Below are 22,269 nucleotides of genomic sequence, written 5' to 3' on the forward strand. Positions count from 1 at the left end.
TTTCACTGCATTATTCGGTGTATTCAAATGCATTTATGAATGCATGTGAATGATCACAAAATTCAAGATATGGGGGTTAGAAAATGTATATTTATATCATTTTATGTAGTTAATCAATATCACACGAAGAGTGCCATTTCAGTTTTTCTCCAAAAATCAGCATGATTAAAATGTGATATTAAGTTACTACAAACAATAATTTAGTTACAAATACAAAATGTTGCAGAATAATGTAATATATGAATGAATAATAGCCTAAAGAACCTTTGTGCCAAAAAGGTTCTTTCTTGTCATTATAGAACCTTTTTAGCATAAAAGGTTCTTTGGAGTTGAGGAAAGAACCCTATGGTTCTATATAGAACCCCAATGAACCCTTTTTTCTAAGAGTGTAGAACCGCCACTGATCACCAAGGGTATAAAACATTAAAGAAAACATCGATTTCATGTGTTTGTGTGGGGTCAGGAAAGTGATATACATTTCCTGGGTCAAGTTAAGATGTTTAAAAGAGACAGTGTTTGTGTTCATGAAAATGGTGTTTCACTCAAGTATATTTGCATATTGTAATTCAGTTTCAGTGTTTATATTGTGTAAACAATGGTTTGCTCAACTTTTTAGTTATACAATGGCTTATTATAACATATTTGCACAAGGGAGACTGCAATATAGTGATGTAAAGGAAGAAGGTATTGAGTTATATGACAGAAATACAAGTTGTAAGAAAACTCTTACAAACATTATGCAACACATGTTTATTAGTGTTTGGTTTAAGTGAGTCACATGTAAGGTGACATAAGACATTGTAATTTCAATTATTATAATAAAGGATTACAAGATCAACTCCATGACTGAAAAGAAGCACAACTGTGTCTCTCTTTGTTTGTTTAAACAGAAGACGGTCAGACTGTGGGTGTGCTAATAGCTTGAACTTAATGATCCAAGTCAAGAATCATTCAGAAATGGTTCCAGCGTAAATGACTCACTCAATTGAATCAGATGTCTGTTACTCTGCTTTTGTGCCTCTAGTCATGTTTATACTACTCAGTCGAAACCGTTAGCTTGCTAGTGTTTGAGCTTAATTGAAATAAGTGAATTTTTTTTAACAAATGAAATATCGATATTTCCATTCAGAAGTTAAATGCTTTCCATGTCGAAGACATGCAACACAAATCTACTAACATGTTCAGCTGAGGTAACCAGTTTAGCTACATTAATATGACGAGCTGCAGCTCAGAATACGTTAGATGGAAACATTGTGCTTTATGATCCAGTTTGTAGCTGAATTCACTATAAATAGTTAAACACTGCAGTTCAGTGCTGACAGTTAATCAAACCATCCAGTTATCTCATACCATTGAGGTGTTTTCTGCTGAAAAAAAAAACAACAGAAATCAGCACATTTGGAATGGTTTTACTGCTTTTAATGGCAACTGTGATGGACTATGTCGTTCTCGACTGGTAATTTGTTGCTTTTTATTGGTGGCATGTTAAAAGCATTAAATCCTGATGGAATATGTCCATAAACACACTACAGGAAACCAATTTTAAGGGTTAATAGCTGATGGTGTGTAATGTTTGTAATGCATTCCTCTGCTGATAAACAAGTCATGGTACTCTGAACGGCAGCGGAAACTGACACGAAAGAGAGGAAATTTTTGATTGAAGTTGTTTGTTTTGTTTTTTTTCTTTGCAAACAAAGAGCATTTCATAAGTTTATGTCATGCAGTTGATTAATATTTCAGTTAATATCTTTAAATTTTTGAACAAAAAGTCAGAATTACAAGTTAAAATTCTGCAATTCTGACTTTTTTCGTGCAATTGCAAGATGTAAACTGCAATTCTGAGAAAAAAAAGTCACAATTGTGAGATAAGAATTCACAATTACCTTGTTTTATTTTTTATTCAGTAGTGGAAACGGACTTTTAATAGTCAAGTCCCGCCATAGCTGTGTTGGGCCTTCAGAGGAAGTGATATAGATGAGTATCTGTATCCAGGTCCTTCATGTACACATACAGAGAACTCATCTAATATAATTAAGTGTCCAATTTACCCATTTATCTCATTTTCCATGGACATAACAATGATCTTAATCTTTTTTTTGTTGCCTCATGCTTTTCTAAGCGACGCAGGGCAAGGTAAGAGAACAGTTCATTCATTTCTGTGCTCACTTCCTTCTGATCGACATGACACAGCAACATTGAAACTATTGAAGACATTTTAAGATAAGTTCATATCATGTTTTTAGCAAACATAATTTGCCTCTTGTTTTACATGCGTTTTGTGTTTTTATTTTTGTTTTTGTTCTCTATAATCCACAGACAAACACTTCCTGCGCTACGAGTTTACAGCATTTTGCAAAGCAAGCACATTTCCTGTGATCAAAGCTGTCGGCGTCTGTGATTACAGACAGATCGCTTACTACAGTAATGAAGAAAGAGTTTGGATAAGATTGAGTGCAAATAACTGGATCAGTGCTCCTGAAGAACCACCTGATTCTAGAGACTGGTTCCTTCATCAGTTAAACACTTTGTCAAACTGCACAGACTCTCAGTGCTTTGGTGAGTTTCATGCTTTAGTCATCCATTATCAGGCATGCTATAAAAAGTCTTGTATTTTTTATGTACTGTAAGTGTTGTTCTGTGATTGTAGAGCCCCATGTTCTTCAGAGAGTAACTGGTTGTGAACTAGAGAAATCTCCTGAAGGAACAGTGAGTCTGAGAGCATTTGATGAATATGGGTTTGATGGAGAGGATTTTATGTCCTTTGATTCTGACACTCTGCAGTGGATCGAGAAAAACCCCAAAGCTAAAGAAACCAAAATCAAATGGGATCAGCAAACTGGACGCAATGAAGTCCTCAAGCAATACCTGAAGACATGCACTGTCTGGATCTCCAGCTTTAACAGCACAAAGAAGAGTAAGTTTTAATCAGATCAGGTTTTGAGACAGCTCGAGGATGCTTCTAAATCTGCCTCGATGCAGATTTATCATCATTTACTTACAAATAATTACTAATGACTTGAAACCAGTGTGTGGGAATTACACAGTGACCATCAGGGGGGTCACATTAATTTTATTAAGTAATGTTTTATGCTTTTAAATAGGGCCGTCAAGTGATTTTTTTACATGTAAAATTTGAGCACATTTAAAGTCATTATTGTGTTAAATTAAAATCACTGAATAGACATTAAATAAAGTAGCTTTAGAAAGAAATATTTTTAATTCAACATACAAAAATAATAATAATATTGAAATATGAAATAGTTTGATTAGAGGCGCACAGCAGTTTTTGCTAGGGCTTTATGTGTCATATCATATTTTTCAATTCAGTTCAGGTTATGTGAGTATAACCCATTTCAGGGGCTGCAAAAATTACAGTTTAAAATCAGTCAGAGCCACCTTTAAATTAAAATGATAATATCATGCGTTCCCAGGGAATCGAACCCCCAACCTTGATATCGCAATGCTCTACCACTTGAACTACAGGAACACAAACAGTAGTATACTACTATTTTATTAAGAATACTTAGGTAAAGTTCAAGTATATTTTTGTAAGGGAAACAGGTCAATTTAGCTCAAAGGGAATCATTTGAGATTTTAAAGAGAATTTGAACAGAATCACTGTTTCACGGCTGATCACTGAGACGCCCTGCGATTCACTGAACGAGCCGTTTAACATCAAATCTGCGCTGGATATTAATATCCAAAGAATAGTGAAAACACTATCAATTAGCACAGTAACAAGATCGGCAGTTTAAGGCATTAACTTGTAAGCACAAAACACAAGATACTTCTCTTTTCAATATGAATAAGGCTTTATTAGATAAATCTAAGACATAAACAAATCTAACACATAAACGCACGCATGCACACATTCACACAAGTTGCAGGAAGATCGAAAGTTAGGGAAAGATGAGTTTAAGAGAATGGAAATGTGGAATCCCAAGTTTACAGCAATACGTGAAATTGCATAGACATGAACAGCCATCAATCACTTAATTAACCCTCGCATTGAGTTCCTCAATGAGGTTAAAATTATATTAGATACACCAGTATAGATCAGTCTGGAGGTACATTGCCTGTGTAAAGGTATTCCCTTTGTTGTCGTTGAAAGGGGTTTTTCCCGATGTCGCTGATTGGCTGGAAGTTCAGTAGTCGCTGAAGTGACGTCTTGGGAAGCCCCTGGTTGGGCGTTGGCTGAAGATGCAGAGTTGTGTGGCTGGTTGAAGTTGAATGGGCACTCGAGGTCAGACACAGCGTTACAAAACTTAACTCATAACACGAAACTCTCAAACGGAAAAGAAAAGAAGTAAAGTTTGACGAGACTAGGCAGTGTTTCTTCTCATCGTGGCTAAGTAGCAGCAGGCGTGCAGGCCGAAGCACGCTTGAACCGCGCTCAAAGAACACTAAAAGTGATGACTAAAAGCGTGGCTAAAAACTAAAAGCAAACATGACTAATAGCTAAAGCTAAGAAGCAAAGCTAGAAGCTAAAAGCTAAATTTTATGGTGTCCTGAGTATTTAAACTGGCCTGTTGGCCACACCTCAAATATTGTCTTGACCAATCAGATATTGTCTTGGCTCGGGGGTATCATAAATCATATGTTATCTTACCAAGCACATGGTCCGAATTTTCCCGCTCTTGCAGGGTATAATTTTGGACATGATTCCTATAACAAGAATAAGATACATTTGACAAATAACTGATGGTCAGGACTGTTTCAAGCTAACAGATTCAAACATGTACATACTAAACATGAATATGTATCCTTAAGCTATCCAATAGTTATTAAAAGACATACACAATAGGTGATTAAACATAATAGTCAAATGTGTGGGTTACATATAAATGAATATGGAATTAAGCGATGGACTGATATTCATTTAGAAGTCATTTTGACACAGTTTCTGTGTCATTCTCTTACAAAGATTTCTGTGGAGACCAGAGGTTAAAAGGCCCCCCCCCCTTAGGAATTTCAGTCTGGTTCTGCTTAGTGGGGGAAGTGTTTAAGGATATTGTGTATTACTCTCATGGTTTACATGTGATGTCCAGCGTTGCATCTCAATTACTTGGCCAAATTTGACAATCTCTTCTCCGAATTGAAATTGTCAATTATTGTTCTAGTGGTGTTAAGGTTGAAAGCTGTTCTGTTAAAGAGTTGGTTGGTTGGTTATCTTGCTTGGGACTTATGACTTCCTGTTGCCTTACTGAGGAATTCGGCTCGTGTTTCAACCACAGTCCTGATCGACTCTTTAATTTGTCTGGTTCGAGTCAGATACGCTACATTTTTATTATGTAGTAAGTATACAAATACTGTAATTCCTCAAATAAAAACCGGTAGTCAAATAAACACCGGGCCTCTTATAGTGGCCGGGGGCGTGGTCAACACGGACAAATAAAGGCCGGTCTTAAATAAAGACCGGGGGAAAATTTGTGCAGCAGAGCCAGATAACGAACTTACACACCCACTGCCGGAGCGTTTCTTGTTCTCGAGTCAAGAACCGGTTGCATCGGTTTTCGGATCACCAGTACACTGAACCGAGAACCGTTTCTGTTGGACGCGTCTGATTTGAGAACCGAGGAGCTGATGATACTGCGCATGCGTGATTCAATGCGAAGCCGACTGACACAGAGCTGCCTTCAAAAACCGGCCAGATGAAGGCATCTCAGGAGACAGGAAATGAAATTGACATTGATCTCGGACGTGTCTTGATGCCTTCCTACCTTGGAATGCGACCTCCATAGGTAGCATTTTTCAGTTTTCGGATGCAGCCAGAGAGCGTCTGAACCGAACTGATTCTTTTGGTGATTGATTCTGAACTGATTCTGTGCTAATGTTATGATCTCAGTCCACTGGAATGCTATCACTTTTAATTTAAAACGGGTTATTTAAAACAATTACTTATCAAACAGATGGAATTAGAAATAAAGGCCTGACTCTAATAAAAGCCTGCTTCAAATAAAAGTCTGTTACCTTCTGCAGTTCAGGTAAATAAAGGCCCCGGCTTTTATTTGAGGAATTACGGTATCAGTGTTCTAGTAGTATACTTGTAAGTGTACTGTTTCAATACTCCTTGGGACTAAATTGGCCCACTTTCTAGTATATAAAAGAATATTTTTAATTAACAGTAGCAAACTTTGAGTACACAACTAGTTTACCTCTATGTTTGTAGTTTGAAGTATAGTCTCAGTAAACTACTAGTTTAGTAGTTTTATACAAGTGTACTCATAAGTTTTCTTTAAGTGAACTTTACACTTTTAGTATACTACTATGTCCCAATTTAGGTTTTAATTTGTAAATATTTTGTTGTATGGATAGCTGAACATACAAAACATCCAAAAAAAGAACAGGGTATCTGCTTGTAAACAAAAACATTTTATTCTAGCCTCATAATGTGGCTAAGTTTCATAAAAAAGAAACAAAATAACATTTTGAACAAAAAGCTGAAAAAAGACTATGAATTGGATTCAGAATGATAATCAAAACGTAGATGGAGTCGATCAACACACCAAAGCAACTGTAATTATTACATCTTCATCGGTCGACATTTTATTCCATAACGTTACAGTTTTGATGTTGTTTCATGTCAGATGATCGTGTAACACTTGTTAGTATCTGTTGTTTCTTTTTTTCTTCTTAACTTGTGTTTTTTTGGAAATTGTGTACAGAAGATGTGTACTAGCGCCCTCTACTGTATAATAATGAAAACACAGATTCTTGGAGTATAGCTCAAATATATTTAGACTTTTTGTAAGTATAAGTCAAGTATACTTAAATGTCATTTTAAGTCTATTTCTGAGGAGTACATAAAAAGTAAACAAAAAGCATACTTTCCTATTTTTAGTTTAAAAGAATTATACTAATAGCACATTTGAATAAACTTCTTTTTCATAAGGGTACAGAAATGCATCTTAATATTTACAAGTGAAGCTTCAATTATACATAAGCTACTTTCAATCTGACATCCATCAATTAAAAATTAAAAAATGTAAAAAAAAAAAATAATAATAATTTGAAAATTAAAACGGCTCATACTCATCGTCGTTCAGAACCTACATGACTTGCGTTCTTCTGTGTTTTTTCACAGCACAGAAACCGCAGAGACTAAACAAGGTCTTTATAAATATTTGTCACTTATCATTTTCTTCTCCAGCTCCACCAGATGTTCGTGTCTTTGCGAAGAAAGCTCCTGATGATCCCAGTAAGCTGGTTCTGATCTGTCTGGTCACTGGTTTCTACCCCAGAGATATTGAGATGAACATCAGATTGGACGAATCTGTTCTTGTGAACCAAACATCTTCTGGAATCAGACCAAATGCTGATGGATCATTTCAGATGAGAACCAGTGTGAAGATCGATGCAAATCACAATGGGATTTATGACTGTCTGGTCAAACACAGCAGTCTGACTCAGACACGAGCGATTGTAACAGTATATCACCAGATATTAAGTGGTGAGTAATTATGATCAGAGTATCCATGCACTGATGCTGCATCTGCAATTATAATGTGAAGATTACATACAAATCACTAACTGTAGGAGGAGGAGTGTTGATGCTTTAAAAGTTATTAAACGGGTCACGAAATGCATTTTCAGATGCTCATATTAAGTTCATATCAAGCTTTTTTGCTGTAAAAAATTATCATCTTCCATCCTCAATTTCACTCTCTGTCACAAACGCTTCAAAATGGAAGATGTTTACAAAAACTGGTGAGAGTCTGTTCCTGTTTGTTCGCTCAGAAAGATGGAAATGGTTGGGGTGAAACTTGCAGTATGGTTTTATTTGAAACTAACCTCTCATATGTGTAAATATCAAGGACATTTTGATTGTACATTTCATGTGCCCTTTAAATACGGCATAGTGTAATTGTCACGAACAATTAAAGTTAAACTCTGTTCAACAAGTATTTGTGATGCTTTTTTTTTTTCTTCAGCAGAATCTCAGCAGTGGTTTCTTATAACAGGAATAAAAGCAACAGCAGCTGTAGTTATATTTCTCCTTTTGATTGGTTACTGCATCTACCAAAAGAAAAATTCAAATGGTAAGTTATAAATATTCAACACAATCACTACTGCTGCTGTACAGTTTGACAGTATATGACGGCATAACTATGTATGTGAACATGGTGAAAGTAATTTTACGATGGTGAGTTTTTGATTATTTTCATTATTTGAGTTTCATCTAATGACAGACTACAAGATTATCCATGATATTAATCAATCAAATGTGCAGTGCGGCATCATTGCAGGTTGACATAAACATACAAGAGCATGGTATTCATGTACTCAAGATGAAGTTGTTATATTCTTTGTAATCTTTTCTAGCTCTGATGAGAAGTTACCCAGTTAAGTTGGAGTGATTGTTCAGATCCCCGGTCCAGCGAGTGAGAGTTACGTTTCAAAGCATCAAAAGTGCTCTTAGACACATTTTATTCACTATTATTTGCAGTTGCACACATAACCTAAAAGATCAATGTCACAGTGTAACACTCTTCAGTGCAATACATCATCTACAGTTCTGTACGTGTTATTATTGTGGAACACTATAGTGATATTCATACTGTATACAGATCCTGTAACTTGAATAATTATGATCATGGTGCTAGCTATAATCCTAGCTTTAGCTCAGGGATCTTAAATATATGTGTTTGACACATACAAAAGGTGCAAGTTTGTAAAGTGCATTGTGTTCTGTGTGTAATATCATGAATAAATGTATGAAGTGTGAGTGTGTGTTAATGTACTGGACATGCTGCAACATGATATGAATATTTTCATTTAATTCAGCTATATGAATGCAACATGTGAAAATAAAACGTTTCTCATCTAATTGTGTTTGAACAAAGGGAAGTAGAGCTGAATCACAGGTTTTAGCGCTTATATTTAAAATAAGGTAATGCATCTTTAAAAATTGTTCTGGAAAGCAAAACAAAATACTGACAAAATCATGTAATGTTCAATATCAAGAGCACGTGTGATATTTTTCTATAATTAGAAGCTAAAGGAAAATCAAACCATGATAACGACTTTATCTAAACAAAATTTTGTTTTTCAATAGAGACACTTTTCATTTTATTAAAACAATCTATACATACTAGTAGTGAGAGTATGATATGAGTGTGTTTTTAAAGACAATATTGACAATGAGATTAAATGAGGAAATGATCCCGTCAAGCAAGTATTTCGAGTCATTTAAACGAACAGGATGCTGGGATGAAAATATAAAGGACAAAAGTGGTTCATACGCTCTCCTTTAAACATGTTTTATGTAGATATAGGAATAGTTTTGCCTATTTGTTTTTTCTTTTCCGCGGTTTTAAGCGATGCACAGCAAGGTAAGCACAGTTTATTAGTTTCATAGTCTAACTTCTGACCAATGCTGACAGACAAAAACATAAAAGATTTCTTCATCTTCGTCTTGCATTTTCACACGAGGGCTGTGGTTTTTATCTTATAGTTGGGCAATTTAAACATTGCTGCATATTGTTATGCCTTTACTACATTGTATATATATTAAAAAAGGAATAAAAATTGGGCTACTGGTAATTTCACAGTACATTATCCAGTCATTTACGAAAATTAACTCAATGCAAGTTAAATGAAAAGTACAGGTAAAAAACTGTTTAAAAAAAAACAATAAATTTACGGGAAATTAGTCCTGTTCACTGATAATCCTCTAACTGGACAAATGAAAACATGTAAAAACCAGAACATGGACCTATCTAGTCTCGTTGGTTAAATTTAGGAAAACACTTGTATTAAAGATATTAAAATAATATTTAAATAAAGTGTTATTATTAAACTGACACTGTCATTGGAACCTGTTTATCTTTTTGCACCATTTTTTTTAAACAAGCGAACAAAATGAACATTAAATCAGTTTTTAAATCAATTTTTATTTGTAGATTTAACTTTCATAATTCAGTTTTCTGTGGGCTATTTGTAGGCTATTGATGCTGTACTGTAAGTTACTGTAAGTTTATCTCTAGTAATCATACACGGTCTGCTGGTATATATATAGATCAGTGCTAGCAGGACTAAACGTGTCTCCTGTCGTGTCTGTCTTCCTCAGAGAAGCACTTTCTCCACTACATGTTCACAGTCATGATAAAAGCAGACACACTTCCAGTGTTCAGCGCTGTGTGTGAGTCTGATCACATCCAGATCTCTCACTACAGCACTGAAGAACAGATCTGGATGAGAGAGAATCTGACTGAACACGACTGGGACCGAGCTCCTGAAGGACCGCCTGAAACTACAGACTGGTATCTAGATCTGATCAGGATTCTGTCCAACCGCACGGAGTCTTCTGGTGAGTTTAACCCTTTCTCTTCTTCATTATCAGACATGTGGAACTTCACTGGACAGGTTATTAAATGAGTCGCCACAGTGTGTCCTATACTCACATCAGTACACATGCATAGATTGAAGTTTCTCCTCATTATAGTTCTGTGCTTGTAGATCTTTTTGTTCTTCAGAGAGTGATTGGCTGTGAGCTGGAGAAGCTTCCTGATGGAGCAGTGAATCTGACGCCGGTTGATGAATATGGATTTGGAGGAGAGGATTGTGTTGCCTTTAGTTCTGACACCTCACAGTGTTCTGATAAAAGTCTTAATGTCAAAGAAACCAAAATCAAGCGAGACCATCGAGTAAAACTTCAGGAATTCTTCAAGAACTGTCTGGACTGGATCTCAACGTTTAATAACACCAAAAAGAGTACGTTGGGATCGGATTCATTTAATGAGCTCCTGTCTTTGTGTGTGTTTGTGTTTTTGAACTTCAGGAAGCTGTTTCTGATTTGATACAGAAGAGATTCATTATTATTAAACGACAGGTCAGTATATGAAGAGTTAGAAATATAAAACTGTTGGGGAAAGCATTATTCTCATTCGATTCATTATATTCTCATTTGAACATGGTTTTTATTTTCTGGGTTTGGGTTTTTCAACCACAGACTTTCACATTGTGAAAAAAACTTGTTTAAATGATAAAAGTATATGAAAGTTATTAGATGTGTGTGCAGTGAAGTAAGTTCTAGTAGAAGTCTGTCACCATGGATCACATGCAACTAAGTTTATTGATTAATAATCACAAGGATTTTTTTTTTCACACTCTGAGAAATAATTATTGATAACTGTTTTAATTGCATTATTATTTTCCGCTCCAGATTCACCAGATGTTCATGTGTTTGCGAGGAAAGCTCCTGATGATCACAGTAAGCTGGTTCTGATCTGTCTGGTCACTGGTTTCTACCCCAGAGATATTGAGATGAACATCAGATTGAACAGAATTAATATTCAGAACCAAACATCTTCTGGAGTCAGACACAATAATGATGAAACCTTTCAGATGAGATCCAGTGTGGAGATCGACAGAAACCACAGAGGATCTTATGACTGTCGTGTCATTCACAGCAGTCTGACAGAACCAGTGTCAGTAGACTGGGGTAAATATCACATATATGATGAGGATTATGATTCAGTGATTCATAACACTATGCATCAATGATGTATACATCACATATAACATCTATTCCATATTCATTTTCAAGTCATACATCTCTATTCTTCATAATTATAGTTATTTATATCAAACTTTGTATTACACACCATTGGATGTTTTTAAAGCACTAATTTACAAGCTAATAATGCAAGATATAGAAACGGAGTAATGTTGTTTGTCTCAAGTGATTTGAGTTCAAGTTTCTATATACTGATTTAGTTTTTATTATTGTTGTATCTCCGTTCTGCAGATGGCAGATGTTCTGGCTGTGATCCAGAATCTCAGATGTCTGTTACAGTAGGAATATTAATATCAGCTCTAGTTCTAGCTGTAGTCTTTTCTGTGATTCCTCGCTGCATCAACAGAAGGAAAAAGCATCATGGTGAGAATGAATCATTCGACGTGATCATTGATGCTTTAAATCTCATTTGTAAATTTTAGTTTTGAAATATATGAGCTAAAAATTAATAGAAATATGTGGTGGTAGAGATTTTGATGGTGAGATTTGTCAATATTTGGATTTCATTTGATGATATAAAGATATGTTTATCAGTTTATTAAACGAATGTGAAGTGTGACATCAGTGCAGCTCAAACATGTGCTCAAGATGAGGTTTTTCTTCTGTATGATCTGCTGTTTCTTTCCCAGGTCTAATGAGAAGTTATCATTATTATGGAGGAACGACTGAACAGCTTCAGTTCCCCGAAGCGTCTGATCAAGAGCTCAATACAGACTTTTAGACACTCGATTCGATTCTAATTCTCCAGCTGTGTTTCTAATCTGTGTCAGCTCTACTTTATTAAGAATAAATGGTTATTAAGAAGTTATTTATAAGAGGTAACATAAATTGCAAAACAAAAGCAGTTATTTATCTCATTACATGAACAGTAAATAATATGAGGGGAAAGTCAAATTAAACAAATCTTATTGTTATAAGATGTAATAGTATTCTAAGCTAAAATGGTATTTATGGCCTTTACATCCACAGCTAACAGAACGTTCTCTGATTGTTCTGACAAGGTTCTTTCACAAACGTTCTACAAGTAACATTAATAGAACGTTCAGTAATAGTAACAGAAACATTAATAGAACGTTCAGTAATAGTAATAGAAACATTAATAGAACGTTCAGTAATAGTAACAGTAACATTAATAGAACGTTCAGTAATAGTAACAGTAACATTAATAGAACGTTCAGTAATAGTAACAGAAACATTAATAGAACGTTCAGTAATAGTAACAGTAACATTAATAGAACGTTCAGTAATAGTAACAGAAACATTAATAGAACGTTCAGTAATAGTAACAGAAACATTAATAGAACGTTCAGTAATAGTAATAGAAACATTAATAGAACGTTCAGTAATAGTAACAGAAACATTAATAGAATGTTCAGTAATAGTAACAGAAACATTAATAGAACGTTCAGTAATAGTAACAGAAACATTAATAGAACGTTCAGTAATAGTAACAGAAACATTAATACAACGTTCAGTAATAGTAACAGAAACATTAATAGAACGTTCAGTAATAGTAACAGTAACATTAATAGAACGTTCAGTAATAGTAACAGTAACATTAATAGAACGTTCAGTAATAGTAACAGAAACATTAATAGAACGTTCAGTAATAGTAACAGTAACATTAATAGAATGTTCAGTAATAGTAACAGAAACATTAATAGAACGTTCAGTAATAGTAACAGTAACATTAATAGAACGTTCAGTAATAGTAACAGAAACATTAATAGAACGTTCAGTAATAGTAACAGAAACATTAATAGAATGTTCAGTAATAGTAACAGAAACATTAATAGAACGTTCAGTAATAGTAACAGAAACATTAATAGAACGTTCAGTAATAGTAACAGAAACATTAATAGAACGTTCAGTAATAGTAACAGAAACATTAATAGAACGTTCAGTAATAGTAACAGTAACATTAATAGAACGTTCAGTAATAGTAACAGTAACATTAATAGAACGTTCAGTAATAGTAACAGTAACATTAATAGAACGTTCAGTAATAGTAACAGAAACATTAATAGAACGTTCAGTAATAGTAACAGAAACATTAATAGAACGTTCAGTAATAGTAACAGTAACATTAATAGAACGTTCAGTAATAGTAACAGTAACATTAATAGAACGTTCAGTAATAGTAACAGTAACATTAATAGAACGTTCAGTAATAGTAACAGAAACATTAATAGAACGTTCAGTAATAGTAACAGAAACATTAATAGAACGTTCAGTAATAGTAACAGTAACATTAATAGAACGTTCAGTAATAGTAACAGAAACATTAATAGAACGTTCAGTAATAGTAACAGTAACATTAATAGAACGTTCAGTAATAGTAACAGAAACATTAATAGAACGTTCAGTAATAGTAACAGAAACATTAATAGAACGTTCAGTAATAGTAACAGAAACATTAATAGAACGTTCAGTAATAGTAACAGAAACATTAATAGAACGTTCAGTAATAGTAACAGAAACATTAATAGAACGTTCAGTAATAGTAACAGTAACATTAATAGAACGTTCAGTAATAGTAACAGAAACATTAATAGAACGTTCAGTAATAGTAACAGTAACATTAATAGAACGTTCAGTAATAGTAACAGTAACATTAATAGAACGTTCAGTAATAGTAACAGTAACATTAATAGAACGTTCAGTAATAGTAACAGAAACATTAATAGAACGTTCAGTAATAGTAACAGTAACATTAATAGAACGTTCAGTAATAGTAACAGTAACATTAATAGAACGTTCAGTAATAGTAACAGAAACATTAATAGAACGTTCAGTAATAGTAACAGTAACATTAATAGAACGTTCAGTAATAGTAACAGAAACATTAATAGAACGTTCAGTAATAGTAACAGAAACATTAATAGAACGTTCAGTAATAGTAACAGAAACATTAATAGAACGTTCAGTAATAGTAACAGTAACATTAATAGAACGTTCAGTAATAGTAACAGTAACATTAATAGAACGTTCAGTAATAGTAACAGTAACATTAATAGAACGTTCAGTAATAGTAACAGAAACATTAATAGAACGTTCAGTAATAGTAACAGAAACATTAATAGAACGTTCAGTAATAGTAACAGAAACATTAATAGAACGTTCAGTAATAGTAACAGTAACATTAATAGAACGTTCAGTAATAGTAACAGAAACATTAATAGAACGTTCAGTAATAGTAACAGAAACATTAATAGAACGTTCAGTAATAATAAGTTTACACGGTGATACAATCAAATGTTCCTTTGATGTTAGTATAACTGAAAGAAAGAAGCTTTTAAAACATTAAAAAAGGGAACCATTTGAACATGTTTTCAGATTTCATTTTTGTACCTTCGCTGTTTCTAACATCACTTCAGAATACTGAATCACAACAGACCCTGTTTATTATTTTAATATATGCTCCTATAAAATGACACCACTTTAAACTTTTGACATTTGACAGTTTCTTGAATGTTTTTAAGCATAAAGGTTTATACAGTATATAGAGATACAGTATATTCATGGAATTATGTTTTGTTCAAATTGAATTAGTTTGAATATCAGATTTAATTGCACTGTGAATGTGCCTCAGATGCTGTACTGTATATCTGTCTGCAAAGATGTTAACAATTACTGTGGAGGGATCAAATACATGTTAAAGTGTTTTTATTTATTTATTTTAATCATTGAAAAAAAACCATATATTCTGCTTATTTTTTTATTTATTTTTTTGTCATTTGAAGATTTAAGGTTTCGTTTTTTAGTCATAGGGCTGGAAAACGAAAGTGTAATACCGTCAGCAGCCAGTGAGGGGCAGCAGTGCGCGCAAACACCCTCACTTCACTGCTGATCTGATCAGGACTCGTCTGAAATCATTTCAGGACTGAAGTATCTGATGCGCTCTCGTTCAAAACGTTCTCTGAATAGACAGCAATGTTTTGCCTCATTTTATTATCTCTTTTTATTTGCATGTCTCCTCAAAGCAATGCGAAACCAGGTAAGCACAGAGTTTATTCACCTGTTTTGTAAAATTTGGGACTTATACAAGGTTAATAATCTAATAGTTGGAATAAAATAGAAGATTTGGCTGAACTGCATCGGTAAAGCTCTCTTAAATATGAACCCGAGCTAAACAGAGCTCTTCTGCTTGCATAGCAAACTCAATAATCATAATAAAATAATCATAACACAATACAATAGATCACAATAATCATAATTAAAAATGCAATTTATTATGTTTATATATATATATATATATATATATATATATATATATATATATATATATATATATATAAATATTTATATGTTGATCGTTATTTATTTCAAATACAGTTCATGATTGTTATATGTGCATAAAAAAATAAATAAAAAAAACAACCGTTCATGTTTTTCCCGTTGCGTGTTGTTCTGTTCGTTTCCGGTGTGTGGTTTGTTTCAAATCACTTTCTGTTTGACACAATTAGTCTACTAGAATGAACTTTTTTGACAGTGTTTATCCTCAACGAACTCTCAGTTCCATGTGTGTCTTATAAAAGACAAGCTCAGTGATTGTGTGTCAGTTTGTGAATACTCTCAATCAGAGACAAATCATTGTTTTTAACTCTAATGCAGACTCAGAGACTGCAGGTGGCTCATCTTACCCACACTTCCTTTGGTTTTGAGCTGACAAATGACTTTATACAGACAACATGAACGTTATCATCATCATCATCTGAATACCATTTCCTCCTTTAAAAAATCATCAGCTCTTTATTTAAATTACTGACTTTTTTGAGTGTAGCTAGCTTTGTTCTGCCTTATAACAAATGGTACAAGTAGTTAAAAAACAAGTAAATTAAACAATAATGTCATAAAAAATTACATTTCTGTCATTAATTACTCGTTTCAAAACTGTAAAACCTTTGTTCATCTTTGCAATTCTTTGGCACTCTCATAAAACACACATCAAAGACTGACCCAGGAGAGAGGAACTTGCTGAATAAAGACATTGTTTTTGTTTTATTTGCACATAAAAGGTATTCTCATAGCTTCATAACGTTACGGTTGAACCACTGATTTCACATTGGACTATTTTAACAATGTCCTTATTACAGTTCTGTGCCTGGGAAATTTTTAGTTGCATTGCTTTCTATGCAGGGTCAGAAAGCTCTCGGATTTCATCAATAAAAAAAATCTCAATTTGTGTTCTAAAGGTGAACGATCTTATAGGTTTGGAAAGAAATGAGGGTGAGAAATTAATGACAGATTTTTTTTTTTTTGTGGTGTACTAACCTTTTAAGTAAGAACTTACAAATAGCTTTTGGCATTGTTTTTACAGGAGAAAAGGTTTCGCTGCTTCTTTTCATTGTGGTTCGTGCTTTTCAGAGAAACACTCCCTGCACTACAAGTATACAGTCCTGACCAAAGCAGGTCCATTTCCAGCGTTCAGTGCTGTGGGTGAGTCTGATCACATACAGATCGCTCGCTACCGAACTGAAGAACAGATCTGGATGAGAGGGAATCTGACTGAAGACGCCTGGAACGAAGCTCCTGGAGCACCGGCTGAAACTAAAGATGGGTATCTAGATCTGATCAGGATTCTGTCCAACTGCTCTGAGTGTTCTGGTGAGTTTAGGGCTTTTATCAACATCTAATCAACATTTGACTTCAGGAATTATAATAAAGGTGTGATCTCATCAAGTATATCCACTTTGAGCATCTATACTATACTCACTCAAAATGCACCCATGCATTCTCAAGGGCACACAAGTATAATTATTTACTGTATTGTTATTGTAGAGTTGCATGTGCTCCAGAGAATAAGTGGCTGTGAGCTGGAGAAACTCCCTGATGGAGCAGTGATCAGTCTGAAGGCCTTTGATGAGTTTGCATACGATGGAAAGGATTTTATTAGCTGTAAGTATAACTTTTTCCCGTGGATGGATAAAGTCATAGAAACCGAAATGAATCATCAAACTGGACGAAACCCATTTCTCAAGGACTTCCTCATAAACTGCACTAAGTGGATCTCCACGTTTAACAACACATATAAGAGTAAGTTCTGATCACTTTAGAATTAACTCGTGTGTGTGTAAGTGTTTTTGACTGATTTTGTCGTGGTACAGAGGTTGTTTTTCATCATTATCATCACAATTGATGACACTTTAAGCAATGTTTACATTATCGAACCTGTATGAATTTCACTGTAAAAAAAAAAAAAAATCAATCTAAACTTAAAAACTTCACATGCCGAAATGTTTTATGTTTAAACAAATTGTCATTTTTAAAATGCATCTACTTCGATCTCATATGTCTTAGTTGACATTGGTTAGATTGTTTTGATAAGGATAACTAATGAAAAAAACACATAAGACTTATTGATCCTTTACGGTGTTCTTTCTTTAAGGAAATGACGAAGACCATTTCTGTCAGCACAGAAAGCAATTTCAGAAAATGTAATGTTTTTTTTTTTTTTTGCTTTATTATTTTCCGCTCCAGATTCACCAGATGTTGGTGTGTTTGCGAGGAAAGCTCCTGATGATCACAGTAAGCTGGTTCTGATCTGTCTGGTCACTGGTTTCTACCCCAGAGATATTGAGATGAACATCAGATTGGACAGAACTGCACTTGGGAACCAAATATTTTCTGAAATCAGACCCAATGATGACGGATCCTTTCAGATGAGATCCAGTGTGAAGATCGACAGAAACCACAGAGGATCTTATGACTGTTTTGTCAATCACAACAGTCTGACAGAACCAGTTTCAGCAGAATGGGGTAAATATCAGCATAAATACAGTCTCTCACATCTGTAACAGGAGAACACAATAATTCTGAAATGTCACAAACGATTACATTTCAAGTGCCTTCATGCATTCCAATAGTTAAGAATTTATTATGAAATGTGATAGTATTTATTATTTCTGTTGTCCTTGTGCAGATGGGAAATGTCTCGACTGTGATCCAGATTCTCCGCAGGCTGTTACAGCAGGAGTCGCAGCAGCAGCGCTGTTTCTAATCGCTCTCATTGTGATTGGTTACTGCATCTGCAAAAAGAAATCATCCAGTGCTGAGTTATAAATATTCAGCATGATCACGGTTGCATTAAACCTCTAAATATCCTTGTTGTAAAGTTTTGATAATATGTTGTATCTTTTCTAGGTCCGTGAAGTTACCAGTGGGATATATAAGATGAGAAGTTATGATTTTACATTGATATTTAATCATTTAGCAGACGCTTATCCAATGCGACTTACAAATGAGGACAATAGAAGCAATCCAAACAGCAAAAGAGCAATATTGTGTTTTGACAAGTCTCGGTCAGTCTAACACGGTACACGAAGCAATATATTTATATATATATATATTTCTTAAGTAGATAGAATAGAAAAAGAATAGGGAACACTAGTGTTAGAGGGACAATTTTTATTATTGTGGATTATGATGATGTCGACACATATTATCATCCATATGTGTTTCCACATCACATTCACTGTCTTTCTTGAAAAATCTTGCAAAATTCAGTCCATGCTGCAGATGAATTAATGTCATGTGTGTTGATCAAGAGCTCAGGAGTGATGAACTGGGATGTGGACAAATTTATGAGCACTCATTAGTCATTAAATCTATATATTGTTTTTTTTAATTTTGGTACATTCTTAAGAGAAATAGTATTCCTAAATCTAATTTTGCAAGAAAAAAAAAAGTTTTTCCACGGTAATAAGAACATTGCATAATAGAATTCACTTATTATCTTTCTTTATGCTTTATGCATTTGAGAGTTTCTTGAAACATTTACATTTATGCATTAAGCAGATGCTTTTATCCAAATTGATTTGCATTCAGGCTATATATATTTTTATAATTATGTGTGTTCCCTGGAAATTGAACCCACAACCTTTTGCACTGCTAACAAAATGCTCTACCATTTAGCCACAGGAACACAACATTTCAACATTTCAAAGGATGAAGAATACCATTAAATGTGTAACATGAAAAGTAGTTCTCTATTCTCTGGCAAACAGATATGGTCAGTTATGAAACAGTGTATAATAGCTTATAGTATAAATGATTCTGATCAAGCTGATTACTATACAACTGCATTCATGAAGCTGCTTTTTCAAGCAAATGACGTTCACACTCAGCTGTTTCTGGTCACTGAGCTGGATTCATATTGTTGTAGTCTGTCTTGAGTTGTGTGTTGATTTATTAAAGGTGAAGTGTGTGATTTCTGCAGCACTGGAAAAATATAATGACTTTCAAACTTTTTTCCTGAAGTCTCATCTTTTCTGTCATTGGTTGAACAATACATGTAGTCCCGCCCCTAAACTCATGCCATTGGTTGAGTCAAACAGATCAATGTCTGTCACAAAAAAGTCAAACAACCAAAATGACTTCTAGTGTACTTCATATTCTCAATGCAAACAATGCAAATGATCACTTATCTTAAGGCTGTTTTTTGCTACTTGAGTGATACGTATGTGTATTTTCTGATAAATCACTTTGTCACTGTTCCTCAGGGGGTCTATAGTGCACTGTCTGGTGTGATACTGTAGCTGACGGCTGAATGGTTGCAATTTTATCTCTAATAGTATCGATTTTAGAAGTAAAGTAGTTCATAAACTCTGAGATAACTCTGCTGGTTACAAACAGAACTAATACAGAATCAATAGACCCTTTGCAAACACGTGACTACGACCACGTGACGACACAATGACGGACGGCAGAATCACCGGAAGCACAAGCTAAATAGTAGTGGACGAGCAGGAAGTTTTAATCAGTTTAAAATAAATAACACTAAACTTTATGGCTTCTTCTATTGAAAAAGCTGTCGTGCCATTATCGGTCGAGGTAAGGCATCTTGTATTTGCTCACAAAGAACAGTGTTTGGAGAAGCTGGAGATCGCAGGATTGGATACTGATCCTTACCTTTTTCCTCCATTTTCACGGACCTCATTAAATCGCAGAGTCTACCCGACTTCAGGGCCGGCCCGCGGCATAGGCGGTATAGGCAAATGCTAAGGGCGCCACTCATCCATAGGGGCGCCAGAATGAGTGAACGAGTGAATTTTTTTTTTTTTTTACTTTTTTTTTATATAATAGGCTACTATTTCGAAATACTACCAAATAAAGCAAAAAAAAAAAAAAAAAAGTCCGGCTCTTCAATCTTCCCCCGCCCATCGAGTGCTTGAAGTGCGTCAGAAACAGCGCGCGCACGATCAGTTGTTGGTAATTTGTTGTGTAGCGTGCCCGACGCCGCATCCAATGTAGACAGCACTGCTTTTGTTAACACACAGCTCGTAGAAACGGGCCTGACAGCTCGCGCCAGTTCTAGACACGGTGAAAGTTTCCTGATTGTGACGGAAGGCCGAATTTACATGACACATTATAAATGAGCATAGTCTGCGATAGATACAGTGCCAAAAAGAAGAGAAGAGAATAAAGACAGAGGTAAAGAGATGTAGTGAATGAACAATTTATTGCATAGGAGTAAGATACTATAATTTCATTGCAGTTATTTTTACCTTAAACTTAATGTTAGCAGTTGTTCTGAGCCCCCAGACTGTGATTTTGTACAATCATGTCAGTTTTAAGACGCATTTTTTATTATCACTTTTTTATTAATGTTTTACTCTACAGTTGTGCAGTTTTGGGGGGATACAGTACAGGCCAAAAGTTTGGAAACATTACTATTTTTAATGTTTTTGAAAGAAGTTTCTTCTGCTCATCAAGCCTGCATTTATTTGATCAAAAATACAGAAAAAAATTTAATATTGTGATATATTATTACAATTTAAAATAATTTGTTTTCAATTTATTATACTTTAAATTATCATTTATTTCTGTGATGCAAAGCTGAATTTTCAGCATCATTACTCCATTCTTCAGTGTCACATGTGACATCCAGTCTATCACATGATCCTTTAGAAATCATTCTAATATGATGATTTATTATGAGTGTTGGAAACAGTTCTACTGTAGTGTGTGTGTGTATATATATATATATATATATATATATGCTAAATCATGAACACAATGACAGGGTGAAATGGGCTGTGATGCATGGGGCGCCAGGTAAAATCTCGCCTAGGGCAGCAAATTGGTCAGGGCCGGCCCTGCCCGACTTCATTCCACACGATCTGTACCACTATGTGGTAAACGGAGTATCCCAATACACTGGTGCTGATTTCAAAGCTTTTAAAAGTCTGGATGCTTACCAGTTCTTTGTAGCTGGCTGGGTTACAGGTACGCGATGCTACGCTCACGGCACGGGGAGGTACCTCATAATGGCAAAGGTAAGACGTCAATCTATGGTTTATTTTGTATTAATATCTATTCTTTACTTAAGTAAAGATGTATATAACACGTGACCTGTTTTTACAGGACCTGGTCGTTCGTGGCTACCCACTTAAGTTACCGTTGTTTACTGGGTGTGCAAATGCAACTTTCTAATGCAGTTGATCTATAACTTTCTATACCAAGTACCACCTCAGAAAATATTTGGCTGTCCAAGTACCACCACAATGACCAATATTAAAATTACAGTAGCGTAGTAGGTCTAACTATTCAGCTAACGTTACTGCTCTGCACAGTAAAAAAACGATGCAGTTTTATTCCTAATAAGAATATTTATTGTTTTCAGCCTCTTTAACATTGTAAATACACAGTTTGACCATTAACACTGCACTGTGCCTACAAGTACTCGTTAGGCTTGCCGTCCATCCTACAGCATAGCTCTTCTGCCGTCGGTCATGGCGTTCACAATTCGC

The 22,269-nt window shown here is 34.6% G+C and overlaps 2 protein-coding genes across 4 annotated transcripts; both read left to right on the plus strand.

Moving 5' to 3' along the window:
• Positions 1-1,440: 1,440 nt before the first annotated feature.
• Positions 1,441-8,725, plus strand: LOC132104830 (major histocompatibility complex class I-related gene protein-like). The gene is made up of 6 exons (XM_059510362.1): positions 1,441-1,456; positions 2,317-2,556; positions 2,648-2,914; positions 7,151-7,450; positions 7,932-8,039; positions 8,323-8,725. The coding sequence occupies exons 1-6, from the start codon at positions 1,441-1,443 to the stop codon at positions 8,355-8,357; spliced, it is 966 nt and encodes a 321-aa protein (XP_059366345.1). The 3' UTR covers positions 8,358-8,725.
• A 495-nt stretch (positions 8,726-9,220) lies between these two features.
• Positions 9,221-18,944, plus strand: LOC132103894 (H-2 class I histocompatibility antigen, K-B alpha chain-like). 3 transcript variants are annotated; one of them, XM_059508952.1, is made up of 6 exons: positions 9,221-9,332; positions 10,070-10,309; positions 10,459-10,713; positions 11,165-11,443; positions 11,750-11,881; positions 12,148-12,282. In XM_059508952.1, exons 1-6 carry the CDS (start codon positions 9,257-9,259, stop codon positions 12,237-12,239), a joined length of 1,074 nt encoding a protein of 357 aa, XP_059364935.1. In that variant the 5' UTR covers positions 9,221-9,256; the 3' UTR covers positions 12,240-12,282. The 3 variants fall into 3 exon arrangements, with proteins under 3 accessions (XP_059364935.1, XP_059364936.1, XP_059364938.1); XM_059508953.1 differs by lacking the exons at positions 11,750-11,881; positions 12,148-12,282 and adding an exon at positions 18,441-18,944; XM_059508955.1 differs by lacking the exons at positions 9,221-9,332; positions 10,070-10,309; positions 10,459-10,713; ... (1 more) ...; positions 11,750-11,881; positions 12,148-12,282 and adding exons at positions 15,377-15,515; positions 16,886-17,125; positions 17,300-17,554; positions 17,999-18,277; positions 18,441-18,936.
• The last annotated feature ends 3,325 nt before the right edge of the window (positions 18,945-22,269 follow it).

Source organism: Carassius carassius, chromosome 25 (genome assembly GCF_963082965.1).
Source record: "Carassius carassius chromosome 25, fCarCar2.1, whole genome shotgun sequence".
Lineage (NCBI taxonomy): Eukaryota > Metazoa > Chordata > Actinopteri > Cypriniformes > Cyprinidae > Carassius > Carassius carassius.

Excerpts from the sequence above, each read along its gene's own strand:
- LOC132104830 (XM_059510362.1), top strand. Across the intron at positions 7,451-7,931 it reads ATATCACCAGATATTAAGTG|CAGAATCTCAGCAGTGGTTT; the intron begins GTGAGTAATTAT and ends TTTTTTCTTCAG. Across the intron at positions 8,040-8,322 it reads CCAAAAGAAAAATTCAAATG|CTCTGATGAGAAGTTACCCA; the intron begins GTAAGTTATAAA and ends AATCTTTTCTAG.
- LOC132103894 (XM_059508952.1), top strand. The coding sequence starts at position 9,257 with ATGTTTTATGTAGATATAGGAATAGTTTTGCCTATTTGTTTTTTCTTT. Across the intron at positions 10,310-10,458 it reads CAACCGCACGGAGTCTTCTG|ATCTTTTTGTTCTTCAGAGA; the intron begins GTGAGTTTAACC and ends CTGTGCTTGTAG. Across the intron at positions 11,444-11,749 it reads ACCAGTGTCAGTAGACTGGG|ATGGCAGATGTTCTGGCTGT; the intron begins GTAAATATCACA and ends TCCGTTCTGCAG.